Genomic DNA, 25883 nt, shown 5'->3' on the forward strand with positions numbered 1-25883 from the left:
AGTATGCTCTCTCTAATTCTCTCCTTCTCTCTTTCTTTCTCTCTCTCGGAGAACCTGAGCCCTAGGACCATACGTCAGGACTACCGGGCATGATGACTCCTTGCTGTCCCCAGTCCACCTGGCCTTGCTGCTATTCCAGTTTCAACTGTTCTGCCTGCGGTTATGGAACCCCTACCTGTCCCAGACCTGCTGTTTTCAACTCTTAATGATCGGCTATGAAAAGCCAACTGACATTTATTCCTGATTATTATTTGACCATGCTTGTCACTTATGAACATTTTGAACATCTTGGCCATGTTCTGTTATAATCTCCACCCGGCACAGCCAGAAGAGGACTAGCCACCCCTCATAGCCTGGTTCCTCTCTAGGTTTCTTCCTAGGTTTTGGCCTTTCTAGGGAGTTTTTCCTAGCCACCGTGCTTCTACACCTGCATTGCTTGCTGTTTGGGGTTTTAGGCTGGGTTTCTGTACAGCACTTCAAGATATTAGCTGATGTACGAAGGGCTATATAAAATAAACTTGATTGATTGAGTGATGACGCCAGAAATGAAAGCTGAAAAAAGAAAGCTGGGACCCTTTGGATGACAAATAAGAGGAAGATTTTCAAAAAGTAAGTGAATATTTCATCGCTATTTGTGAATTTATGAAGCCTGTGCCGGTGGAAAAATATTTTGATGTGTGGCGCCGTCCTCAAGCAATCGCATGGCATGCTTCGCTGAAATGGTTTTATTGGGATGGGAAATGTATGTTTACATTGCCAAAGTAAGTGATATAGACAAGAAACAAAAGGGAAATAAAAATGTACTGTAAACATTGCACTCACAAAAGTTTTTAAATAATATAGAGATTTTAAATGTTATTATTGGCTGTGCTGGGAAATCATAGTCACAAACCACAGTTGGATCACCTGCTACTGTCCTCCCTTCAACTTGTGACGACCCTCAAACTTTGTCTGACGAATTCTTTCTCTTTGCTAGTTTTCATTGAGAAGGCAGTTAGTGTTTTTATCTAAATCTATCACTTTTGAATGTGAAAACACAGAATACTATTCTACGCGCTTAACCCTACATCACTTTGGTTTTAGCCGACTTTGGCTCACGCCCGGGAGGCAGACCGTTTCGAAAACTAATGCAATCAACGCTAACCAATCGGGGCATTAATCAAAGTCGGGGCATTAATCAAATCCCCTCCTTGATGATTGACAATATCCATAACCAATCGTTGCGTTCACGAGCTCACAGATGTCCCAATAGCTGAAAAGCATGACGGTGAGGGGCGGATCATATAATTCAACGAGAGGAAGAGATGGGATTTGTCTTTGTGTTGACATATTGATTGCGGCGAGGTACAGTAAGGTACATTAACCATTGTATGCATGTTATGTTTTACTCTTCAACTCACGGCCCCAATATTGGCTGTATAGTGAAATGCGATGTTATAGCGTAGCTATTAACGTAATTGGAGTGCAATGTTTTCACTGGTAGTTGCTAGCCAACACACAGACACTTAGTTACTGCTGAGTGAGATTCATTGTTAGCCTGCTAGCCAACGTTAGCTACCGTAGTTAAATTGATGTGCTCGTGAAACCTGTGTAGGCAGTACAACAGGAATAATATACTAGTCAGACAACACCCACGACGCTGATCGTTGACCTTGTTAAGTCAGAGAAGCAAAGTTGGCTAACTAGGTTTTAACGACGTCAGATGGTTTTATAATATAGATAGCTAAGTTAGCAGTATGGTTTAGCCAGGCAGATGGCTAGCTTGTTGTTCTTGCGAAACCATCGAAAAGGCGGTTAATACGAACCAAGTATTTGGCCTATATACTAATGTTTATTCTCCACATATTTGAAATACAATAGCAAAAAATGTAACTAGTTAGAAATCGCTAGCTAATTGATGACGTTAGCTGTGTAGCTAGCTCATTATTCATTACTAACTCCTAGTCACCTACTCCTAGTTAGCCAATAGACCAGGTGCTTATTCATTACGCAGATTATTTTGCAAAACTTGTCTCAAACGAAACGGCTAGGGACCTACCTGAATTTGTACAATATAAACTCTCGTTTTAGTAGCAAAACATTTTAGTTGTTCAACTGTTTCGACAGATTAACGTCACACCCCAGGATTTATTGTCTCGCTGCCTGGCTTGGTGGACTTTGCCGTTGTTCATGACCATATTTCTGATTTTGTCTTTATTTCTTAGTGTTTGAATGGATATTACCAGGTCCACGGAGAAATGGGTAAAGCAAGACAAGGTTATTGTGGAGCCCTCTTACATTTTGTCATCTGTCAACGAATCTAGTTGGTGCACTTCTAATGCACCCTCAACTTTAAGTATAGCTAGGTTCATGTATTTACTTAGCTGTTATGGAGTTGTTGGAACTCCTTTCCATATTTTGACGACATGATATGGAATATTATACATATAGAAAGTGAGAGTGCATTAATTGGACAAAGAAGGTTATGAAACCTTGAATACATAAACATTCAGTTTGTCTCTGGGAAATAAATGGTAGTTGAGCTGATAAACTAGCTATGGTATTTCTCTAAACTACAATGTTCTCTCTATACTATACAACTGGTGTTTCTTAGCTATGTTGATGATATTTTTTTCCCGGCTTTTAATTTTTTTTTGTTCTCTTCATGAACAGCAATTCATTGTAATCTTATTTAATATTTGCCAAATACAGACTTTTTGCTAATATGCATCACCATAGCCTTTTATTATTTTTGACCACAATGGATCAGTATTGTGAAAAAACTAACTCTGGTCATCCTAGAGCATCATATCACAGACAAATCTAGAGCAGCGAATGGATTTGGCTGATGTCGATTTTTGTTTTGCTTTTTCAAGGAGAGGCCTCTGTCTTCCTCCATTATGCTGTCGAGTAAGAAGTCAGACGCAGGTTCATCTTCCTCTGCCGCTTCCACCTCCTTGGCGCCAGGGGGAGCTGAGCGGTCCCTTGAGGCCCAGGCCCCGGCCCAGGTGGGGGCCCCTCCCTTGGCCCCAGGCGCCGTGGAGATCAAAAAGAAGGAGCGGGCCTCTCCTAGTGGGGAACCTGGTGGGCCCCCGCAGCCCCACCTCCCTGGCCCCCGGGGGGTGGACCTGGACACGGCCGAGGGTCGCAGGACAAGCCGCCGCAAGCGATCAAAAGTAAACAACCTATAATACCTGTCCACCCATCTTAGCGCGAAATGGAATAAGTCACTCCAGGCATGTACCCCCATCAGCCCTAGACCAAGAGCACATTGAATGACTAACGATAAAGTTAATACAGTAATCTTGGTATGTCGATCTAATTAGTGGTGAACAACACCAGAGCAGTACAGGGAGCTTGACCATTTGCTTCATCTTAGGTGAGCCGGAACGTGGTTTTAATGGAGCGTTTATTGTGCATCTTGTTGCAGGTGGAGTACCGCGAGATGGACGAGAGCCTGGCCAATCTGTCTGAGGACGAATACTACTCTGAGGAGGAGCGCAATGCCAAGGCGGAGAAGGAGCGCAAGCAGGTGATCCCGCCACCGGCGCCGCCCATTGAGGAGGAGGTGGACAGCGAGCCTGAGGAGCCCTCTGGTGAGTGTGAGTTGGACTGTGCGAAAGTGCGTGCCTGCGAGTGCAAATGTAACATTGGGCAGCGAAAGGTGTGTGTGTGTGTCAGGACGGGTGTTGAGGGTGGCGTGTTTGTCGTTTTTCAGGCGTGGAGGGAGCTGCGTTCCAGAGCCGGCTGCCCCATGATCGCATGACCTCCCAGGAGGCCGCCTGCTTCCCGGACATCATCAGCGGGCCCCAGCATACGCAGAAAGTGTTCCTGTACATCCGCAACCGCACAGTGAGAACACACCTACTTCATTAACAAGACTTGCTTAGTTCTGGAGAATATTATACATTTGAATTTGGGTCTGAAATTGTGGCAAATAATTTGTTTCAGCTCCAACTTTGGCTTGATAACCCGAAAATCCAGCTAACCTTCGAAGCCACAACACAACAACTTGAAGCGCCGTACAACAGTGATACTGTGCTAGTGCACAGGATACACAGTTACCTGGAGAGACACGGCCTCATCAACTTTGGCATCTACAAGAGAGTCAAGCCTTTACCAAGTGAGTACATTAGCCTTTTACTATCTGCCTGCTATACTATAGTAACTGCATGTACAATGCTTATGCTCACATTTAGATATGGGCATTTCCATGTAAAAAAAAAAAGTCCCAAGAGCTGTTCATAGGAGCACATCAAATTTGGTGTCAAATTAAAGCTGAGTCTGTTTTTTTTATTTTAAATGAAGGTGTGTATATACAGAGGTAAGGGGGTCTTAAAAAACAACTAGCAGAAAAGGTCTTAAACGCTATTAGTAATACATCAAAACACTGTTGAAGTAAAGACCACTGCGAACTAATATCAACATTTCATTTTTGCTATAATTATTATCCTTCTGTAAGTTTAAGAAATATTACCTATTGCCTTGTCATTCTGTTACCAAAACCCCACATATCTTTAAAGCCCCCACGCAGTCTTTGTAATGCTTTTACGTTTTTTAAATTATCACTGTCTAATAAATCAGTTTATTTAATGAAAATAACTTCTAAATATATTTGTAATCATTTATTTCCTCCAATCTGATTGTGTGGGTGTTAGGGCATACGTTTGAATATTTTAACACACAGCCCTGATTGGCTGATAGGATGATCTAGAGCCCACCTCCTTTCCCAGATGAACAGTCATTGGTCTATTATGAATGGGTCACGTTGTGACGTCATGATGTGGGACAAAAGTTCCATCCCACCTGAACAGGCTGAAATTGCAGGCATTTGTTTTCTTTTTTTTTTTTACACAAAGTGCATTATCATAATGTTATTTCGACCTCGTAGTGTCAAAATATCATGAGGGAGTATAATGAAAGTTCACAGAAGTAACAAGTGAAGGTAGACCTACCAATTATTTATAGTATTTTTACTGATAAAGATGTGGTTTATGATTTATGAAGTGACCACAAACAAATTGGTAACATAATGAGTAGTAGAATGACTTCAACTGAATTGGCTACAATGGGAATCCATAGTAGTCACAAACCACAGTTGGATCACCTGCTACTGTCTTGCCTCCCACTGGCATACTGTTATGTTCAGCTAATAATTGTTTTATTTTTCTTTCTGTCGCGTGCTGGTCAAAGCAAGAGTGTTAAAACAGCCTGGACAACCCGCCCCCCTCTCTCTCCCTGTCGCTCTCTCTCTCCAGTTAATGTCACCTGTCTCGACCCTTACTGACACCTACCCATGAGCCCCCTCTTTCCATTTACTGTAACCAGCCATCTCCCCCACGGAGTACCGGACGTCCATGGACGCTGAAAAGTATTTGGTCAGTCCAAATCGGAACCAATTGTCGTTCTGCCCCTGAACAAGGCAGTTAACCCACAGTTCCCCGTTAAGAATCTGTTCTTATTTACAATGACGGCTTAACTGACTTGCCTAGTTAAAGGTTTAATAAAAAAATTATATAAAGAATGTAGGTAATCTTGCATTTTACCAGAGAAAAGTAGGCTAAACTGAGAGAATTTCCAGCGGAAAAGTACTTTCACATCAGTCGGAGCACTGTCTCCTGATAGAATGCTCCTTCGTGAATTCTCATCTGAGTAGAGAAGTGCAACTGAAGAAAAAAGCATCTAATCAACAGTGGCATTATTTTCAATTATAAAATGGGTTGTTTGGATCCTGGATGCTGATTGGTTAATAGCAAGGAGTTATAATTTGGGGGTTCAAGCCTAAACCTCATGTGACTCAACATAATTTGTTTTTATCGATGTGTCAAAATAGCTGGTTATGTTTAATCACTCTGGTTCCCCTGTTCCCCTGTAGCAAAGAAGACGGGCAAGGTGATCATCATCGGAGGGGGTGTGTCTGGGCTGGCGGCCGCGCGGCAGTTGCAGAGTTTTGGCATGGATGTGACAGTACTGGAGGCCAGGGTGGGTCAATAGCGCATCACACATCGATACGAGCCCAACTTCATTGGGGCACGCTGTAGCAAAACACTTTGCAATTGATAACTAACATTTTTCGTATTGGACAAGGTGAGAAATGACATCTGATTTCTTCCATTTTGTGCCAATTGAACACGACCTACATCTAACCTTCAGCTAATACAGTGATACTGACCAGTAATGCAACGTTTTGGCCTAGTGGAACAGCTAATGGTTAGGGTTTTCCTCTTTGTTGTGGTAATTTGGTTGTTGTTTCCTCTCAGGACCGTGTTGGGGGGAGAGTGGCCACGTTCCGGAAGGGCAACTATGTTGCTGATCTGGGGGCCATGGTGGTGACCGGACTGGGTAAGGCATTCATTCATAGACACACACACGTACAGCCAGTGCATGTGGTAATGAACATTAAACGGAAGTGAAAATGAATTCCTGTGCCATCCTGTCATTCCCCCCCCCCCCATGCAACAGTTCTATAACTCTAACTTTCCTATCCTGTCCCAATAAAAATCACTTCCATCCCGTGCTCATTTTAACATGCCCAAATCAGAAGTAACTTCCTCCGTGAGCTGCTCGTCTGTCTGTCCCCTGCTCCTTCCCTACGCTGCATTTGCTCCATGTGCTCTCTCTGTGTGTGTGTCCATAGCAACGGCTCCACTTGGACGAGAGAGAGCTATTTTCCATTGCCTGCTCAGCTGAAGGGCCTATTTTATTTATATGTAGTGATTGAAAACAGAAGAACATGTGTTCCTGTTGGAGGGGCAGGGGGGTAAAATCATGTCCTTCTAAAACTGCTTATAACACACAACTCCGTTTAAAATAATTCCTGTACTGCCCGTTCCTGTGGGCTGTTAAACCTCTCCCGAACTTGGCTCTAGAATTTCACTCCAGTTCCTGTAGGAATCTCGCTGGACCCACAAGACCCATGGGAGTCCTGTTCCTATGTCAACCTCTAATGTACATGATTGAAAGCCACTTTGAACAGTCATTTCAAATGGGCCTGCGATGACAGCTTCTCACCAGCAGATGGTGGTGTTGACCATGTAAATGTAGTCTGGGCCCATATGAGCCAAGTGTCTGAGTAGGAGTGCTGATCTAGGATCTGTTCATATACATTTCTTCATTATGACCTAAAAGGTCAAACTGATCCTATATCAGCACTCCTACTAAGACGCCTTGTGGATACAGGCCCTGATCAATGTAGTCTGAAGAAATAGGACTGGACAGGCAAATTACGGTTTATCACTTCTTCTTTGTTTCATGGAAGACTGTAAAAAACGGCAATTGAATATGAAACCGTGAGATTCCACAAATGTGTTTCAAATGATACCAAGTTTGGTCATATTCAGTTTGTGTCACATTCAATATTTGCAAATAAAAATCGCCGCTATCTATCCAGCCAGGCTGTTAAACTATGACATTACTTGTAGTTCTAACATTGCAATCTAATATAGTTTATGTGATATTGAGGGCATAGAACTAGTCTATAGATACTATGGCGGTAGGCCAATATCCTGATGTTCTATCTGGTGTGTTCTAGGAGGGAATCCCATGGCGGTGGTCAGCAAGCAGGTTAACATGGAGCTAGCCAAGATCAAACAGAAGTGTCCTCTGTACGAAGCCAACGGTCAAGCTGTGAGTGTTGCATCGCTAGCTATTTGGGTCACTCACTTAGTTTGAGTTATGAGGTTTAGGCCACACACTGCATATATGCCAATGCACTGCAGTAGAGTGAAATGCTTGTAGAACATTATAACAAAATGAATTGTCGTATTACATCGCCGTTTTGGTGTCTCGTGCAAGCATGCTCGACTTTGAAGTGTCTGCTAACCACAAATGTAACCTACAACCATTGTACTGTATATAGAAATATTTTATTTATGTTCCCCCAATGTTAACTCTCTCCGTTTTGTTATTTACCTCTTGTGTTGAAGATGTTTAGATTTCATCCAGCACACCACTATGTGCTGTTAGCTAGCTGGGCCCTTACTTTGTCCGCAGGGCTGCTTGTTTCCGCGGAACGCAAGCAAAGCGCAGGGTGGATTCAGTTAACCACTTAGCAGGGTGGATTCAGTTAGCCGCTTAGCCTAGCGTGTCATCAACAGCAGCTCTGCCCTCTCTTTGTTGAGACCAGACTCTCCCAATGTACTACCGTTAGACTGGAAATAACCAGCAGTGTCCTCTTCAAACTATTATTTTCTCCCTCTGTCATGCAGCGGTAGGATGTTTGGGGTTATTTTCAGGCCTGGGTCATATTCATTAGGGCCAAACATAGAAAAAACGTTTTTCAACGCGAAAAGGATTACTTCTTATTGGACAAGTTGAGGTAGTCCCTACCTGTCTCAGTCCATTTTATTTTGTTTGGTGCCTAATGAAAATGACCCTGTTCAGAGGTGGTAGTCAGGGATAGGGCAGCTGGTCACTCTCCACACAGCGCAACTGGTTTCCTTTTCTGCAGGGGAAGCTAATTAAGTGTCCTTTTTTCAAGTGCGGTTAAATCTGTTTAACATTTTAAAGGAAAGAGTCACACATTTTGAATCATATGACACAAAACTCATCATACCGGCTGTATTTCTGCCTGCTAGTGCGGCGAATAGCTCAAACACATGAACATATGAAATGACCCCGGGAATCGAGAGAACAACATTGCTCAGAGATGCACAAATACACACTCGTTTTTAAAATGTTATATTGTATCTTTCCTTTAAGTTTGTTTATTTAATTTGTTAATTCTCTCTCCTCTCGACCCCTCCCGTGTTTATCATCTGGTGGACCGCTAAAGGGTGAACGATGCACAAGTGTATGTATTGGTTTACTACATGATAACATTGTTCACCTATTGTTAATAATTAATGTTGAATCCTATGTCGGTACACTTTGAAGTAGACCGTAATAGAACAGGGTCTGTCCTTGAGTGTCCTGACAGGCACCTGTTTGTGTTAACTGTCTGTAGAAGCCTTGTAGTCAGCAATAGCTTTTCTTTCACTTTTTTCCCAAGAGGTATATTTCTCTTGACCATGTCCCAGTGGTAGAGGAAGCGATTCCTTTCTAAATTGGATTGTTATTCCTTATGCCTGCATGTTCATGAGTAACATAAAATACTATAATCATATTGTTCATTATTAATATTCAATTCTAGAATCCTAATGTTCATTGTTGATCTAATCATCAGGTACCCAAGGAGAAGGATGAGATGGTGGAGCAGGAGTTCAACCGTCTGCTGGAGGCCACCTCCTACCTCAGCCACCAGCTGGACTTCAACTTCCTCAACAACAAGCCTGTGTCCTTGGGACAGGCCCTGGAGGTGGTCATTCAGTAAGTGTTTTGTCCCGGCATGGCAACTTGTACAAATTCTGAGGCGATGGTTGTATTTAGTTTTAAATAATAAATAAATAAAAATATCCCTCTTTCTCAACGGCACATATCAATTCTTAGGTGTTCTTTTGACTGGTAACTTCTAATAGGTTGCAGGAGAAACATGTGAAAGATGAGCAGATAGAGCACTGGAAGAAGATAGTCAAGACCCAAGAGGATCTCAAGGAGCTGTTGAACAAGGTGACCATGAGTACCACTGTATCTCAGAGGTCAAAAGAGCAACATAAGTAGCTTTAATGTTGATGCCTGTGGATGTACTCTTTCCCTCCTTTTAATCTGTTTTCTCCTCCTTTGTCTATCTACCCTTCTCTCTTCCCCCTCCCTCATTCTCTCAGATGGTGGGTACCAAGGAGAGGGTCAAGGAGCTTCATCAGCAGCACAAGGAGGCCAGTGAGGTCAAGCCCCCCAGAGACATCACTGCCGAGTTCCTGGTCAAGAGCAAGCACCGCGACCTCACTGCACTCTGCAAGGTGAGACCACTCATGCTCTCACCCTACTGTAGAGGCAGAGGATAGGTTTCTTCCATTTTTCCCAGACCTCAAGTGGACTCCTGATGTGGTTTAAGCATTGTTGTGGCCTTAGAACATCCTAAAACAGATTTGATAGGGCCTTACTTGTTCCATACAAATAGCTGCAAGCAGTTAATGGCACATTACTTTGATTACTTTCCCATTTGCTTATTTCTTTTTCCAAAACAAACTCCATTCTTGTACCGTGTGGTACTTCCTGCAGACTCACACACAACGTGGATAAGCCATACATTTAACAGCTGGAGTCATTAGCTGGAGCATCACCTATTTCTAGCCTCCAGACACAATTCGATTCAATTAAAGGTGTTCTCAACGTATGTTTTCAATTCAACCATTTTTGTGCAATTATCAGAGTGTTTTCCAGAGCCTAAAATGAACACCTGCCAAATGTGGGTAGATTTTGGCATTGGTGGGTAAGATGTCTATTTCACCAGCCACATTGGCAGGTGGTCAGGGCTCCACAGTGTGCGCAATTCACTCGCATTTGTGAATAGAAATGGTCAAGTAGGATCTGTGTACCCGCTGTTGATGGCATTTCAATCGACTAATTAAATAAATGTTACTCAGATTTTCCAAATAATTGTGGTCGTTATATAGCAACTGGCCTCCTCCATTCAAGTCTTAACTTCATTTGAGTAAACTTATTAGGGGGAAATATAGAGCTTAATGATTATAGCCAACTTGCTGCCACAGTGTGAGCTTAGCGCAAACCATGTTAATATAGTAAATGGATGGATTGGATTTGGGTCATTTAAAGGGATACTTCGGGATTTTGGCAATGAGACCCTTTGTCTATTTCCCCAGAGTCAGATGAACTCGTGGATGTATTTTTTGTATTTTAGTGCAATTGCTAACTAGCGGTCTACTAGCATGCTAGTAGATACCCACAGACCTGATAACGCTAGTTAGCATTGGCTCACAAACTAACTCTAACTTCTTTCCTACTGGAAACGGAGACATAAAAATGGTATCCACGAGTTCATCTGACTCTGGGGAAGTAGATTGCCAACATCCCGAAGTGTCCCTTTAAGCCAAGGAGACATAAGTGTACTTGAGACCATAGTGGCACAGCCTAACTTTCACTTAAATCTAATTTTCACCTAATTTCCCATTGACGTCAATGCACGACTAAGTGAAAATTCGACATAAGTAGAACTAAGGATGTGCCTCAGAGACAAAAAATGGTAAACAAGACGGTTTCAGCAGCATGTGTTTGTGGTCCAATGCTTTGCCTGTGTGTATCATTAAAGGCAGTACAGCCTCACTTTCAGCGCAGATAAAACTCCACCTCAAGTGTATTTTCGGGAAGCAAGTTTAAACACAGCTGCTGTCTGAACTCGAGTCGTCTTTTGGTCGACTGCCTCCTGAAAAGGCACTTCTAAGGCTTGACTCGGCTTGGTCTGTCTGGCTGGAAATGGTGTGCATACACACACACACACACACTGAGAGCGTGTGTTGTACTCGTACAGGCTAGAACGGGGTCGGGGAGGCCTTGAAGGTGGGTGTCAATGGCTGCATGGGTATGTGATGAAACCTGGACAGGGTGACTCAGTCCATTAAACTGAGTGGGCTGATGTCCTTCTTACTTTACTTTTAACCTTCTTGTGTGCACAAATAGATGTACCCCAGTGTTTCCCGTTCTATTGCTCAGGTTGGCCCCCATGCCTGAAACTAGTCAACTTCAAATGGATTCCTGAATGCTCCATTGGCGGCCTTTGTGTCTTGCCAAGAAAAATAAATGTGCGCTCTCCTAGTTTTTTTGTTTTGTACCTTTACCACTTTTTCCCGCAATTGGTAGTTAGTCTTGTCCCATTGCTGCAACTCCCGTACTGACTCGGGAGAGGCGAAGGTCGAGAGCCATGCGTCCTCCGAAACAGAACCCTGCCAAGCCGCACTGCTTCTTGACACACTACTCGCTTAACCCGGAAGCCAGCCGCACCAATGTGTCGGAGGAAACACTGTACAACTGCCGACCGACGTCAGCTTGCAGGCGCCCGGCCCGCCTACAAGGAGTCGCTAAAGCGCAATGAGACAACGACATCCCGGCCTTAGACCGCTGCGCCACTCGGGAGGCCTCATGTCTCAGTGTTAAACTCCTTTCTCTTCCCCTCTCCTGTAGGAGTATGATGAGTTGGTGGAGTCGCAGGTCAAAGTGGAGGAGAAGCTACAGGAACTGGAGGCCAACCCACCCAGGTAACACTTGAACACCTTCGCTCCACTGTAAAGGGCTGCTGTTGTACTATTCTTTAAGCATGTGGGTGTGCTCTATCCTGGGTGCCAATCTGTCTCTGCTCTTTCTTATGGAATTGTCGTGGCAATGTTTAGCTTGTCAATGACAATGGAGTACAAACAGATCTGAGTACAGACAGATCTGGGACCAGGCTAGATGTGCTCGCATCCATCTGATCTTTTTTTTCTCCATCCTCTGCCGATCTCTCCACAGTGACGTGTACTTGTCGTCCCGGGACAGGCAGATACTTGACTGGCACTTTGCCAACTTGGAATTTGCCAATGCCACGCCCCTCTCTACTCTCTCACTCAAGCACTGGGACCAGGTACACTCGCACTCACTCATTACTCACTTAGGTCCAGTATGTAGCTTTGTAGTTGACCTGACCAAATTCACATAGAATGTGAGTTATAGATCTGTCATCCTCAATGAAAGCCATTCTGATAAGCGGTGGATCCATTCTATGTGTAATACTTCTATGCTCCTTGTCCTTAAGTTTCGCTTTTGCGTCTTGCTTTCGGTTTGTACACCAGCTTGAAATAGCTGAATTTTTTTTGGGGGGGGTTATTGAAAGTATTCAGACCCATTTGACTTTTTACACATTTTGTTATGTTACAGCCTTGTTCTAAAATTGATTAAATGGTGTAGTTTTTTTCCCTTCATCAATCTACACAGAATACCCAATAATGACAAAGCAAAATCAGTTTGTAGAAATTATAGGGGAAAAAAGAAAAAAAACTATCACATTTGCATAAGTATTCAGACTATTTACTTTGTTGAAGAATGTTTGGCAGCGATTACAGCCTTGAGTCTTCTCGGGTATGACGCTACAATCTTGGCACACCAGTATCAAGGACATTCAGAGACTTGCCACGAAGTCACTCCTACGTTGGCTTAGCTGCGTGCTTAGGGTCGTTGTCCTGTTGGAAGGTGAACCTTCGCCCCAGTCTGAGGTCCTGAGCGTTCTGGAGCAGGTTTTCATCAACAATCGCTCTGTAATTTGCTCTGTTCATCTTTCCCTCGATCCTGACTAGTCTCCCAGTCCCTGCCGCTGAAAAACATCCCTACATCATGCTTCTGCCACCACACTTCACCGTAGGGATGATGCCAGGTTTCCTCCAGGCGGGAAGCTTGGGATTCAGGCCAAAGAGTTCAGTCTTCATTTCATCAGACCAGGGAATCTTGTTTCTCATGGTCTGAGTCCTTTACGTGCCTTTTGGCAAACTCCAAGTGGCCTGTCATGTGCCTTTTACTGAGGATTGGCTTCCGTCTGGTCACTCTACCATAAAGGCCTGATTGGTGGAGTGCTGCTGAGATGGTTGTCCTTCTGGAATGTCCTCTGACAGAGCTCCAGAGTTCCTCTGTGGAGATCAGAGTGACCATCAGGTTCTTGGTCACCTCCCTGACCAAGGCCCTTCTCCCCCGATTGCTCAGTTTGGCCGGGTGGTCAGCTGTAAGAAGAGTCTTGGTGGTTCCAGACTTCTTCCATTTTAAGAATGATGGAGGCCACTGTTCTTGGGGACCTTCAATGCTGCAGAATTGTTTTGGTACCCTTCCCCAGATCTGCGCCTCGGCACAATCCTGTCTCGGAGCTCTACGTACAATTCCCCTTTACCTCATTGCTTGGTTTTTGCTTAAACGTGCACTTTCCACTGTGGGACCGTATATAGACTGTATCCAGGCTGTATCACAACCGTTTGTGATTGGGAATTTGGCCCAGTGTCGTCCGGGTTTGGCCGGTTTAGGCCGTCATTGTAAATAAGAGTTTGTTCTTAACTGACTTGCCTAGTTAAATATGATTCTTAGCAACCAGGTAATGGTAGATTGATTTGTATATATTGCTGTGACGGTCATGGAATTTTGAATAATGGTTGTTTTGTCAGCCAAATGACCACGGTTACCCTAAGAACCATTTGTATAGCAAAAAAAAAAGAAAAAGGTAGATTTTCTCCTCCGCTCCTGATTGCATGTGCAGAAACGTGATGTTTTATGTTTAGTGTTTTAGCTAAGCTGACAGCTAGCAGAGGGAATAGCTATATCAAGTCAGTGTTCCCTGTTTTTGGAAAGCTATTGGGTGCATGCAATTCATGATACTTGTTTGCTACCCCACATTGATAATGTGACTGTACGTCTGAGGGCATAGCGGGATTTGTTATTAGTGTCCCGCTCCTTGAATGCGGCAGCTTTAGCTCGGTGCGGATGTTGCCTGTAATCCATGGCTTCTGGTTGGGATATGTACGTATGGTCATTGTGAGGACAAAGTTGTCGATACACTTATTGTTTTAGCCGGTGACTGAGGTGGTAGACTCCTCAATGCCATTGGATGAATCCCGGAACATATTCCAGTCTGTGCTAGCAAAACAGTCCTGTAGTGTACATTCCACGTCATCTGACCACTTCTGTATTGTGCGAGTCACTGGTACTTCCGGCTGTCATTTTTGCATGTAAGCAGGAATCAGGAGGATAGAATCATGGTCAGATTTGTCAAATGGAAGCTGGGGAAGAGCTTTATCTATCTGTGTGTGGTCTAGAGTTTGGTTTCCTCTGGTTGCACATGTGACATGCTGGTCGAAATTAGGTATAACGGATATAAATTGCAATAAAGGCCCCGGCCACTAGGAGTGCCGCGTCTGGATTAGTATTTTCTTGTTTGCTTATGGCCTTTTATACAGCTTGTTGAGTGCAGTCTTAGTGCCAGCATCAGTTTGTGGTGGTAAATAGACAGCTACGAAAAATATAGATAACTCTCTTGGTTAATAGTGTGGTCTACCTCAGGGGAGCAATAGCTCGAGACTTCTTTAATTTTAGACATCGCGTACCAGCTGTTATTGACAAATATACATGCACCCCATCCCTCGTCCTGCCGATGCATGGAAAACGCAGCCAGCTTTATAATCTCAGCGTCGTCGTTCAGCCACGACTGTGAAACATAAAATATTACAGTTTTTAATGTCCCGTTTGGAAGGATAGTCTCGATCGTAGATCATCCAGTGATAACCATCTGTTCTATTGGCCAATGTACAGAGGTGGTTTACCCACTCGCGGATGAATTCTCACCAGGCACCCCGACCTCCGCCGCCTGTATTTCCATCTTTTCTTCATGCAAAGGATGGGGATTTGGACCTGGTCTCGGGGAAGCAGTATGTCCGTTACGTCAGACTCATTAAATAAAAAATCTTCGTCCAGTTCAAGGTGAATAATCGCTGTTCTGATGTCCAGAAGCTCTTTTCGGTCATATGAGACAGTAGCAGCAACATTGTGTACAAAATAAGTTAGAAACAAACAAATAGCACAGTTGGTTAGGAGCCCGTAAAATGGCAGCCATCCCCTCCTGCACCTTTTATTTTGAGTAAAGTTTGTCGCCTTAAAGTGTATTTACATCAACTTCATTTATCTATTTTTTTATATATAATAAAATGGCAGTAACTGTTTTTTTCATGAGCTTCATCCATAATCGTCGGTTACACGATTATATAATTACCGTTCTAGCCCTATATATTGCGCCTTTAAGATTTCTTCCTGCAGTACATGGACTTTCCCCTCCCTTAACCAATCCATCTTGTCCTGAAAATTCTCTCTCCTATTATGCACATCCATACTAGATCCGATTTCAAACACGTACTATACACGGCTATTAGACACCAGATCTTGTTGAATTCATTCCTTTCAAACCACCAGGCTATAGTCCCCGTAAACTGCAAGTACCCTTCTAAGCCCTTGTAAACCAATCAATCAAATGTATTTTTATTATCCCCTTTTTTCATCAGCAGTTGTCACAAAGTGCTTTACAGATACTTAGCCTAAAATAATAAAAGATGCGGAGGCAGAAGCCACAAATAATAAGCCAGACATAATTCACTTTCTGAGTGTTTAAAATGTATTGATTTGTTGTGCTGTTTTCTCCTTGTCACTGTAAACCATATATAACCCACATTTTGTGTTCTCCCTCCCTTTTTCTCCTGTCCAGGATGACGACTTTGAGTTCACAGGCAGCCACCTGACAGTGAGGAATGGCTACTCCTGTGTCCCCGTGGCTCTGGCCGAGGGCCTGGACATCAAACTGAACACGGCGGTGCGACAGGTCCGATACACCGCCTCTGGTAAGTTTACAGGATATTTGTGGGTAGCTGCGTTTATGCTTGTTTGTCAATCTGTGTCTTTTCTTTGTGTTGTCTGTCTGGGTGTGTCAGTCTGTGTATCCCTTTGTTCATGTGTTACCTGTTAGTGTGTGTTAAACGTGTGTGTGGTGGGAAACCTGTGTGTGCAGGGCCAAATTAATGCAGGGACTTATCAGGGCTGAAGCCCCTGGGCCAAGGGCCGTGGGAGGCCCAAGAGGCAAAAAAATAAAACATTGAGGAAATACAGCGCATTCGGAAATTATTCAGACCCCTTCACTTTTTACACATTTTGTTACGTAACAGCCTTATTCTAAAATGTATTAAATAGTTGTTTCCCTGATCAATCTACACACAATACCCCATAATGACAAAGCAAAAAAAAAAAAAATCCCTGAACTTTTTGCAAATGTTTAAGTAAATATTCAGACCCTTTACTCAGTACTATGTTGAAGCACCTTTTGGCAGCGATTACAGCTTCAAGTCTTCCATGGTATGACGCTACAAGCTTGGCACACCTGTATTTGGGGAGTTTCTCCCATCCTCCTTTGCCGATCCGCTCCGGCACTGTCATGTTGGATGGGGAGCGTCGCTGCACAGCTAATTTTAGGTCTCTCTAGAGATGTTCAAGTCCGAGCTCTTGCTGTGTCAGTCAAGGATATTCAGAGACTTGCCCCAAAGCCACTCCTGCATTGTCTTACCTGTGTGCTTAGGGTCGTTGTCCTGTGGAAAGGTGAACCTTCACCCCAGTCTGATAACCTGCTTCAGAGTGCTCAGGACTTCATCAAGGATCTCACAGTACTTTACTCTGTATTTCCTTCGATCCTAACTAGTTTCCCAGTCCCTGCTGCTGTTAAACATCCCCACAGCATGACGCTGCCACCACCCATGCGTCACTGTAGGGATGGTTCCTGGTTTCTTCCAGACGTGACACTTGGCATTCATGCCAGAGTTCAATCTTGGTTTCATCAGACCAAGAATCTTGTTTCTAATGGTCTGAGTCCGTTAGGTGCCTGTTGGCAAACTCCAAGCGGGCTGTCGTGTCTTTTACTGAGTGGCTTCTGTCTGGCCACTCTACCATAAAGGCCTGATTGGTGGAGTGCTGCAGAGATGTTTGTCCTTCTGGAAGGTTCTCCCATCTCCACAGAGGAACTCTGGAGCTCTGTGAGAGTGACCATCGGGTTCTTGGTCACCTACCTCAGTTTGGCCTGGCGGCCAGCTCTAGGAAGAGTCTTGGTGGTTCTAAACGTCTTCAATTTAAAATTGAGGCCACAGTGTTCTTAGACCTTTTTTTAATGCGCTGAAACTTTTTGGTGCCCTCTGTCAGATCTGTTTCTCGACACTCCTGTCTCCGAGCTCTACGGACAATTCCTTCGACCTCATTGCTTGATTATTTATTTTTTGCTCTGTCAACTGTGGGACCTTTTTTTATATAGACCGGTGTGTGCCTGTCCAATCAATTGAATTTACCACAGGCGGACTTCAATCAAGTTGTAGAAACATCTCAAACATGGTCAATGGGATCAGGATGCACCTGGGGTCAATTGAGACTCATAACAAAGGGTCTGAATACTTAAGGTGTTTCTGCTTTTCATGTTTTTATATTAACCGACACACTGAACAAAAATATATAAATACAACATGTTAAGTGTTGCCATGTTTCATGAGCTGAATTAACAGATTGCAGAAATTTGTTAACATCCCTGTTATTGAGTATTTCTCCACTGCCAAGATAATCCACCCACCTGACAGGTGTGGCATATCAAGAAACGGATTAAACTGCATGATCATTACTCAGGTGCACCTTGTGCTTGGGACAATAAAAGGCCACTCTAAAATGTGCAGTTTTGTCACGACACACACAAATGTCCCAGGTTTTGAGGGAGCATGCAACTGGAATGCCTACTGCAGGAATTTCCACCGGAGCTGTTGCCAGATAATTTAATGTTAATTTCTCTATCATAAGCCTCCTCTAACTTCATCTCAGAGAATTGGTCAGTACATTCAACTGGCCTCACATCCGCAGTCCATTTGTGTGGGAGAGCGGTTTGCTGCTACCAATGTTGTGAACAGTGCGCCCCGTGGTGGGGTTATGGTATCGGCAGGCATAAGCTACGGACAACGAACACATTTTATCGATGACAATTTCAATACACAGAGATACCGTGACGAGGTCCATTGTCGGCCATTCATACACTGCCATCACCTCATGTTTCATTAGGATAATGCACGGCCCCATGTCGCAAGGAGCTGTACACAATTCCTGGAAGCTGAACATGTCCCAGTTCTTCCATGGCCTGCATACTCACCAGACATGTTACCCATTGAGCCTCTTTGGGATGCTTTGGATCGACTTGTAGGACAGCGTTTTCCAGTTCCCGCCGATATCCAGCAACTTCGCACCGTCATTGAGTGGGACAACATTCCACAGGCCACAATCAACATCCTGATCAACTCTATGCGAAGGAGATGTCGCATTGCATGAGGCAAATGGTGGTCACACCAGATACGGACTGGTTTTCGAATCTACACCCTACCTTTTTCTTTTTAAGGTATCTGTGACCAACAGATGCATATGTGAAATCTGTAGATTAGTGCCTAATGAATTTATTTTAATTGACTGATTTCCTTATATGAACTGTAACATAGTAAATTCTTTGAAATTGTTGCGTTTTTATATTGCCCCCTAATATTGTACAATCTGTGTCGCTTCTTTGCCCTGGGCTATTTGTTTGAATTCAAGACCAGATTGATCTGTTTGTCGGAGTAGCCACTCATTTAGGTCATTTGTGTTGTATTAAAAATTATTCAGCTAATGTCTTTTGTCATGTAAATGACGTAGTATTGCATGAAATGCGTTTTTTAAAAGGCAAACTTTTATTCGGAAGCTGCAACCAAAAAAAATTCAATTTGTGGTAACCCTAAAACGCCTCTGCTGAACTGTAGCCTATGCCACATGGCAAATATTATGGCTTTATCATAAAGGGCTTTCTTCAACAGGAAATTTACGAAGCATTGAATTGAATTGCATCTGGTGCACAGATTTGTTTTGTGGGGGGGTGGGGACCTGTGTGTGTTTTGTTGTTTGACTAATTGCGTGTGTGTCTCTCGCTCTCCAGGCTGTGAGGTGATTGCGGTGAACACACGCTCCACCACTCAGACGTTCATTTACAAGTGTGACGCGGTTCTGTGCACCCTGCCCCTGGGTGTCATGAAGCAACAGCCCCCCGCCGTACAGTTTGTTCCCCCCCTGCCCGAGTGGAAGACCTCTGCTATCCAGAGGATGGGCTTTGGCAACCTCAACAAGGTACGGAAAAACCCCTCCACTTGGCTTTGCCACACTGTCTGTTATTTTTGGTGTTTATCCATGTGGATTGAGATGAATGTAAGACTTGAGTCTTGCTGCTGTACAAATCGATGTCTAAAAAAAGCCTCTTGGCTCACTTGTTAGTAAACACCTAGGAAGCAAAGTAAAATCATAGATATTTCTCGCTGTCAAGACATGTATTTCACTCATTCACTCACCCTGTCAATTTACATGAGCGTCTTCATTAGCATCCCGAGGCACCACTTTGCGTCCAGCATGAATCAGCCCAGGTGTTTTGTACATACACCGTGCAAAAAAACAAGGTTACCTCTCTCCCCACAATAGCATTTTTATCCTGGTTTATATCAGCCCTGGGAGGGAGAGTTGGAGAGTGTGTACGGGTGGGTGATAGAGGGTTTTGTCAATCTGTTAGTAATCAGATCAGAATCCATCCTCCACTTTCTCTCTCCCTCCCTCTCTTTTCTTACTGAGCCCCAATGTGCATCATCTACTGCAGCGTTTCCATCTCCTAATTCGGCTGCAGCAGAAAATGCTGCATCATTATGCAATGTGGTGCCTCGTGGCCACCAGAGGGAGCGCTGCCTCTGGATACAATTGAATAGAGCCTAAACTCCACAACATTTTGGTCAGCGAAACAGTCATAATGAAAATATTTTTGTTTGAAGTGGGTCTTAAACAAATTAGACGAATATAGAACAGTCAGTTGGAACCATAGAACTGAATGATATAACATCTATCTAATTCTGTGTTTAGTGCAATGATGAAATGCAGTCGCTCAGGCTTCTCACATTTGGTCAAGTTCCATCTTTCCCTCGGGTGTCTCTTATGAAACAGTTCTCTTCTGATTCATCTGACTCTTCAGGGTTCTTTCCATATAGTGAGCAGTGCCAGATCACTAGCATCATCAGAAAGGCCCAGAGCTCAGAATTCCTCCCGCTCTCCCAGTCTCCATGCTCCAACCTGTTTTGTTACCTCGCCACAAGGCCATCAAACCAGACTTATTGCCCAACTCCAAACTTTGCCTGGGAAACTGCCCTGACTAGATTGTGTTTTTGGTGTGTATTGAATCACTCATGCTGATATTGTGTGTCCCTCCCGTCACTAGGTGGTGCTGTGCTTTGACCGTGTCTTCTGGGACCCTAGTGTGAACCTGTTTGGCCATGTGGGCAGCACTACAGCCAGCAGGGGAGAACTCTTCCTCTTCTGGAACCTCTACAAAGGTGAGCACAGTGAACCAGGCAATTCTCTCAACACTGTGGCAATTGGGATCTTTCTCAATCAAATGTAGTTTAAAAAGCCCTTTTTACATCAGCAGTTGAAGTGGTTTACAGACACCCAGCCTGATACTCCAAAGAGTAAAGCAATGAAGAAGCACAATGGCTTGGGGGAAAACTCCTATTTTCTTAGTTTTAAATGTCCGCCCTTTCATCTCCTTCATTGCACCGATCTGAAAGAACTGACCAGATGAAAGGCGGCCATAATGATGAGCTCCTTACGCCATGTAGTTTTCAATTGTCAAGTCGTCCACAGTGCAGATGACAGGGAGGACGCAAGGAGAGGCTGGATTTGTAAGCAATTGAGATCGAGACGTGGTGACATTTTGGATGATGTCACCCATTTTAACTTGGGACAGAATTTAATTCACGAAGTTCATCAATGTGTTTCCTCCCCCCCCTCCCAGCCCCCGTACTGCTGGCACTGATGGCAGGAGAGGCGGCTGGCATCATGGAGAACATCAGTGACGATGTCATCGTCGGACGCTGCCTCGCCATCCTCAAAGGCATCTTTGGAAGCAGTGCAGTACCTCAGGCATGTGCAAATTGGCTTTCTTTGGACATAGAAATAGAATAACACTCAATATGGCTGCTGGTCCACCCATCACGGAATGTTGACTTGAATCTGAATTTTTGTTTAGTTATGTTTCTATGAGTCATCTCAAACCACCAGTCAAATACATCATGAAAAAAGGTCATGTAAGCTAATCATATGTAGTTATTCATGTTGGTTAGCTTTGGAACTGTTTAGTATTTACCAACCATGTTTACTGGAATCTGATATCGGCATGGAAACTCACCGCTGTTTGTTGTCACGGCAGCCCAAGGAAACGGTGGTGACGCGTTGGCGTGCCGACCCCTGGGCGCGGGGCTCCTACTCGTACGTGGCGGCCGGTTCCTCTGGTAACGACTATGACCTCATGGCCCAGCCCATCACCCCTGGCCCCGCCATCCCCGGAGCGTCACAGGTAACACATCTGACCACTGTGATACATTACGAGACAGTTTCCCGGATAGACATTAAACTTAGTCCTGGGTCAATAAGCATGCAGTGGAGAATCTCCATTTAAAGTGCTTTCTGGTCCAGGACTAGTCTAAGTCTGTGCCCGGGAAACGGTACTCTATACATTACATATTAGGGATTAACACCGGTAACCAGGATCCTGGGACCACTTCACACAGGATCCTGGGACCACTTCGCACAGGCAAAATCCAAGAGAAACTTGGTTCTGTCTGTTTTCCACCAGACACTGGGAGATGAATTCACGTTTCAGCAGGACAATAACTTAAAACACAAGGCCAAATCTACACTAGAGTTGCTTACCAAGAAGACATTTGAATGATCCTGAGTGGCCTAGTTACAGTCTGCTTGAAAAGCTATGGCAAGACTTGTAAATGGTTGTCTAGCAACAATCAACAACCAATTTGACAGAGCTTGAAGAATTTTGAAAATATTATGTGCAAAGCTCTTCGACTTACCCGGAAAGACTCATAGCTGTAATCGCTGCCAAAGGGGATTCTAAGATGTATTGACTCAGAATACTTACATAAATGATTTATTTATGTATTTCATTTTCAATACATTTGCTAATATTTCTAAAAGCATGTTTTCACTTTGTCATTATGGGGTGTTGTGTGAGAAATTGTGTGGAGAAAGTCAAAGGGCTATGAATGCTTTCTGAAGGCACTGTATTAATTTAAACTAATGTTGAGGACAACGCAGCAGATGTGGGTGGCAGCGGAGTGAGGAGACCAAACAGCCTTTGGTCATAGAAAAAGTGCAGAGAGAAACTCTTAGTTATGATCAACTGAAGGATGAAAATATTGGAATATAGTAGGCTAATGGAATTGAAGGCATGTATCAAATTATTCCTTACACTGAAATTCCCAAAGTCATATCCAAATATTTAAAGCAATCGTGGTGTTTGTGTGTGTGGTCTCCTAGATTATCATTTCGGCACCGTTTTGATTGGGACAGTGCCATTGCGCTGCTTTGAGACAATTGTGGGGGACTCTAGATAACTAGACTGACACGGATAGATTTTTCACTGAATCTCTGTTTGGATATTCGGTAACAATTAGGCTGGGGAGGTGAGCGCTAATGATCATATATTAGCTGATCAGAACATTTTGCTAGCATGTTATACAAGTGGATTTTGTTCTTCAGCCTTTCTTACTCATGACCAAAAGTCTCTGATAATCAATCAATGTGATTTTTTTTTTGTTTCACTGGATCGGCCTGTAGAATCGGCCTGTGGTTAATTGATCTCTGGCTGGACAGGTGGAAGTGGTAGCTTATTTGTTTGCTCATCTATCGTCCCAATCTGACTGAAACCCAACATTTTGACTCCTGTCTGGCATGAAAATTCCTAACTTTGTTCTGTAATCCGTTGGTTTTATTATCAAAGCACGTCTCACCTGTGCACGTCAAAATACTGCTGTAAAATTTCACCCGTCTCTTGCTGCTGCCCATAATGAGTGTTTCGGTAGGGAAGGTTTGATCAACAAATGGTATGAATCTATATAACAGAACAGAGTTGGTCACCGTTACCTTGATATTTAAACAATTTCCTTACAAACAAAGACGATAATCCTCATCAGAATCATTAAACGGCCCATTGCTCTAAGCCAATGAGAATGTTGAATATTACCACACGCTAGAAAGTCGCTCTGCACATTTCAGGAATTTTTTTGGCCAATCCCATTCACTAAACCACCAGAGCATGTGTGCAAATCTCATCCTCCTTAGCCAACCCACAATTATTTGACCAAACCGAGTGGTTCCCGACACAGATGTTTTAGGGTCGTTCTGATGTTGACACACTAATTGACGGGAACACTCAAATTTATGTTTGGGATGATGAGTGTGTCGTTTTGATGGTTTAGTTATTTTTTTATTTTTTTCATTTTTCGCAGCCTGTCCCTCGTCTGTTCTTTGCTGGGGAGCACACTATCCGGAATTACCCGGCCACGGTGCATGGTGCCCTGCTCAGCGGCCTGCGAGAGGCGGGACGCATCGCAGACCAGTTCCTGGGCGCCATGTACACCCTCCCCCGACAGGCCACGCCCACCGCCGCCCTTCAGCCCTCCCCCGGCGTCTAGACCCCTTTCTCTTTACAATGTCCTTCCATGTTCAAGTGATGTCAGTGACTCCTGTTAACAAAGACTCTTTAGATGTAAAGAATGTGCCTGTCATTTGTGTGTTTCGTTTTAACCCCACCAATGCTAATACATGGACAGAACAGTGAAACCCCAATGTACATTCCCAAAGGACGAGCCAGCACCAGCACATTACTTAGCCTGTTCTTGTCCCCTTAATATGATGACATCCTCCACCACCTCACTAAGTCAACGCTGTGAGTCCTCATAGCTGATGCAGCTAGGCGGAACCTTCAATGGAAGTCTCAGATGGTTCAGTCTCCCTTCCGGCTCTGCTAGCTAACCTCCGTGCTGCTAGAGTGTGATCAGTCATGGATGAGGGTAGGAATTGGCCTATTTGGATGGACAGATCTAAACCAGGGTCTACTATGAGCAGGGTAGCCAGTTCCTACCCCAGTAGCTGACCTTGTCCCAGCAATAAAGATGAATGGGCTGGAGAGGAGGAATGGAATCCAGAAACCGAGGGCAGCCGATCAAGCGCTGCTCCCTACCTACTGTACTTGTAAAGGGCAGGTGCGCTGCGCTATCTACCAACACAATTGCACTCACTCCCATTGAACCCCCCCCCCCCCCATTGAAATGCTAGTTGCTGCAATGTTGTAGCCTACAAGTGCGTTGTATTGATTCTTTTAAGGCTAATGTCGCTAATGTTAGTTGTGTGCTTCCTGCTGAAGAGGACCTCTACCATGTAGGGTTGGAGTAAAGAAAATAGCAGTTTGTATTGAAATGCAAAGAGATACATACTATGATTATTGTTGAGAGAGAAATTAGTTGTGTATGTTTTTGTTATTTTAACAGCTAGTTTTGATATTTTATTGTTATTGCATACTTTAAAAAAACATTTTTGCCATAAAAATAAATACATCTTGTGTCAAGAAAATGAGTTTCTTACTGAACAAGTTCAGATGGTGTCTGCAGTGTTTCACTCAGCTTTCTTCCATTTAATCCCTAGTTAACACAATCCAGGTGGTTATGAGTGGAGGAGACTAGCTTCCTGACCAGTGTCTACATACAGTGTGCATCACAAGCTCTCATTTCTCCTGAAGTGTACACTCGTTCACTACCCACAAATGTAAAAGCATTGGATTGGGAGGCATAGGCTAGTGGGAGTTTCTGCCATATTTTATTATACCAGTAATTTCCTTTTAAAATCAATATAGGGATGTGAACAAGAGCAGACTTTGGGAGGAAGGAGAGATCATTGGGACTCCCCACTAGCCACACATCTCTGACCTGCGTGGCCTTCTGTGTTTTATGTAGTGCTGACTCCCTGTCATCTTCCTGACCATTGGCCTGCTCCCTGGAGCGTGTATGCGTGTGGTGGCTGCGACAGGCTTTGGCAGCTTACGCCATTGTAGGGGTCTGATGGACCAATGGAAAAATTGCACTGGGATGTTTGGGAACATAGCTCAGTGCCAATACCCCTATATTAGAGGGATTTTCCCTGTGCATAGAACTGTGGACCACAGAGGTTTGACTTAACTATAGTAACTTTGGTTGGAAATGTATTGAAATAGCTCTCAAGGTTGGCACTGGGTTATTACCATGTGTGGTTTACCATGGGGCTCAGGGTGGCTGGTGGGCTTTGTATTATCTATACACACACACAACAGTTTCCATTGCAGTTCAGAACTTTCCTCTCCTATGGGCAGGTGTGTGTCTCCCTGCTTGCGAGATATGTTAGACAAAGCTTTGAAGGAGGCTGCCTTCGGCGTGTCTGAACAAATCTCCAGCAGCCTGTACAGATGCCACAGGTAGGGTGGAAATGTACCCAAGACTTGTCACGTGACAGTTCCAAGAATCAGCTAGAAGTATCAAACTCATTCCATGGGAGTCCTAGATTTTCATTTGAATTAAGACCTCGACAACCATGTGAGGGTGGTTCCTTGCTAATTCAGTGAC

At 43.9% G+C, this 25883-nt stretch overlaps 1 protein-coding gene across 8 annotated transcripts; it reads left to right on the plus strand.

Annotated features, from left to right (window-relative positions):
• Positions 1-1265: 1265 nt before the first annotated feature.
• LOC129812636 (lysine-specific histone demethylase 1A) lies at positions 1266-24861 on the plus strand. Of its 8 annotated transcripts, none has more exons than XM_055864373.1 (21): positions 1266-1354; positions 2205-2256; positions 2856-3155; positions 3407-3581; positions 3698-3831; positions 3931-4102; positions 5855-5961; positions 6240-6321; positions 7511-7605; positions 8753-8770; positions 9143-9285; positions 9435-9525; positions 9681-9815; positions 11995-12068; positions 12319-12430; positions 16073-16205; positions 19340-19527; positions 20654-20768; positions 21230-21357; positions 21644-21790; positions 23739-24861. In XM_055864373.1, exons 2-21 carry the CDS (start codon positions 2212-2214, stop codon positions 23922-23924), a joined length of 2580 nt encoding a protein of 859 aa, XP_055720348.1. In that variant the 5' UTR covers positions 1266-1354; positions 2205-2211; the 3' UTR covers positions 23925-24861. The 8 variants fall into 8 exon arrangements, with proteins under 8 accessions (XP_055720348.1, XP_055720350.1, XP_055720351.1 ...); XM_055864375.1 differs by having other exon boundaries at positions 3410-3581; XM_055864376.1 differs by having other exon boundaries at positions 3410-3575.
• The last annotated feature ends 1022 nt before the right edge of the window (positions 24862-25883 follow it).

This window comes from Salvelinus fontinalis, chromosome 16 (genome assembly GCF_029448725.1).
Source record: "Salvelinus fontinalis isolate EN_2023a chromosome 16, ASM2944872v1, whole genome shotgun sequence".
NCBI lineage: Eukaryota > Metazoa > Chordata > Actinopteri > Salmoniformes > Salmonidae > Salvelinus > Salvelinus fontinalis.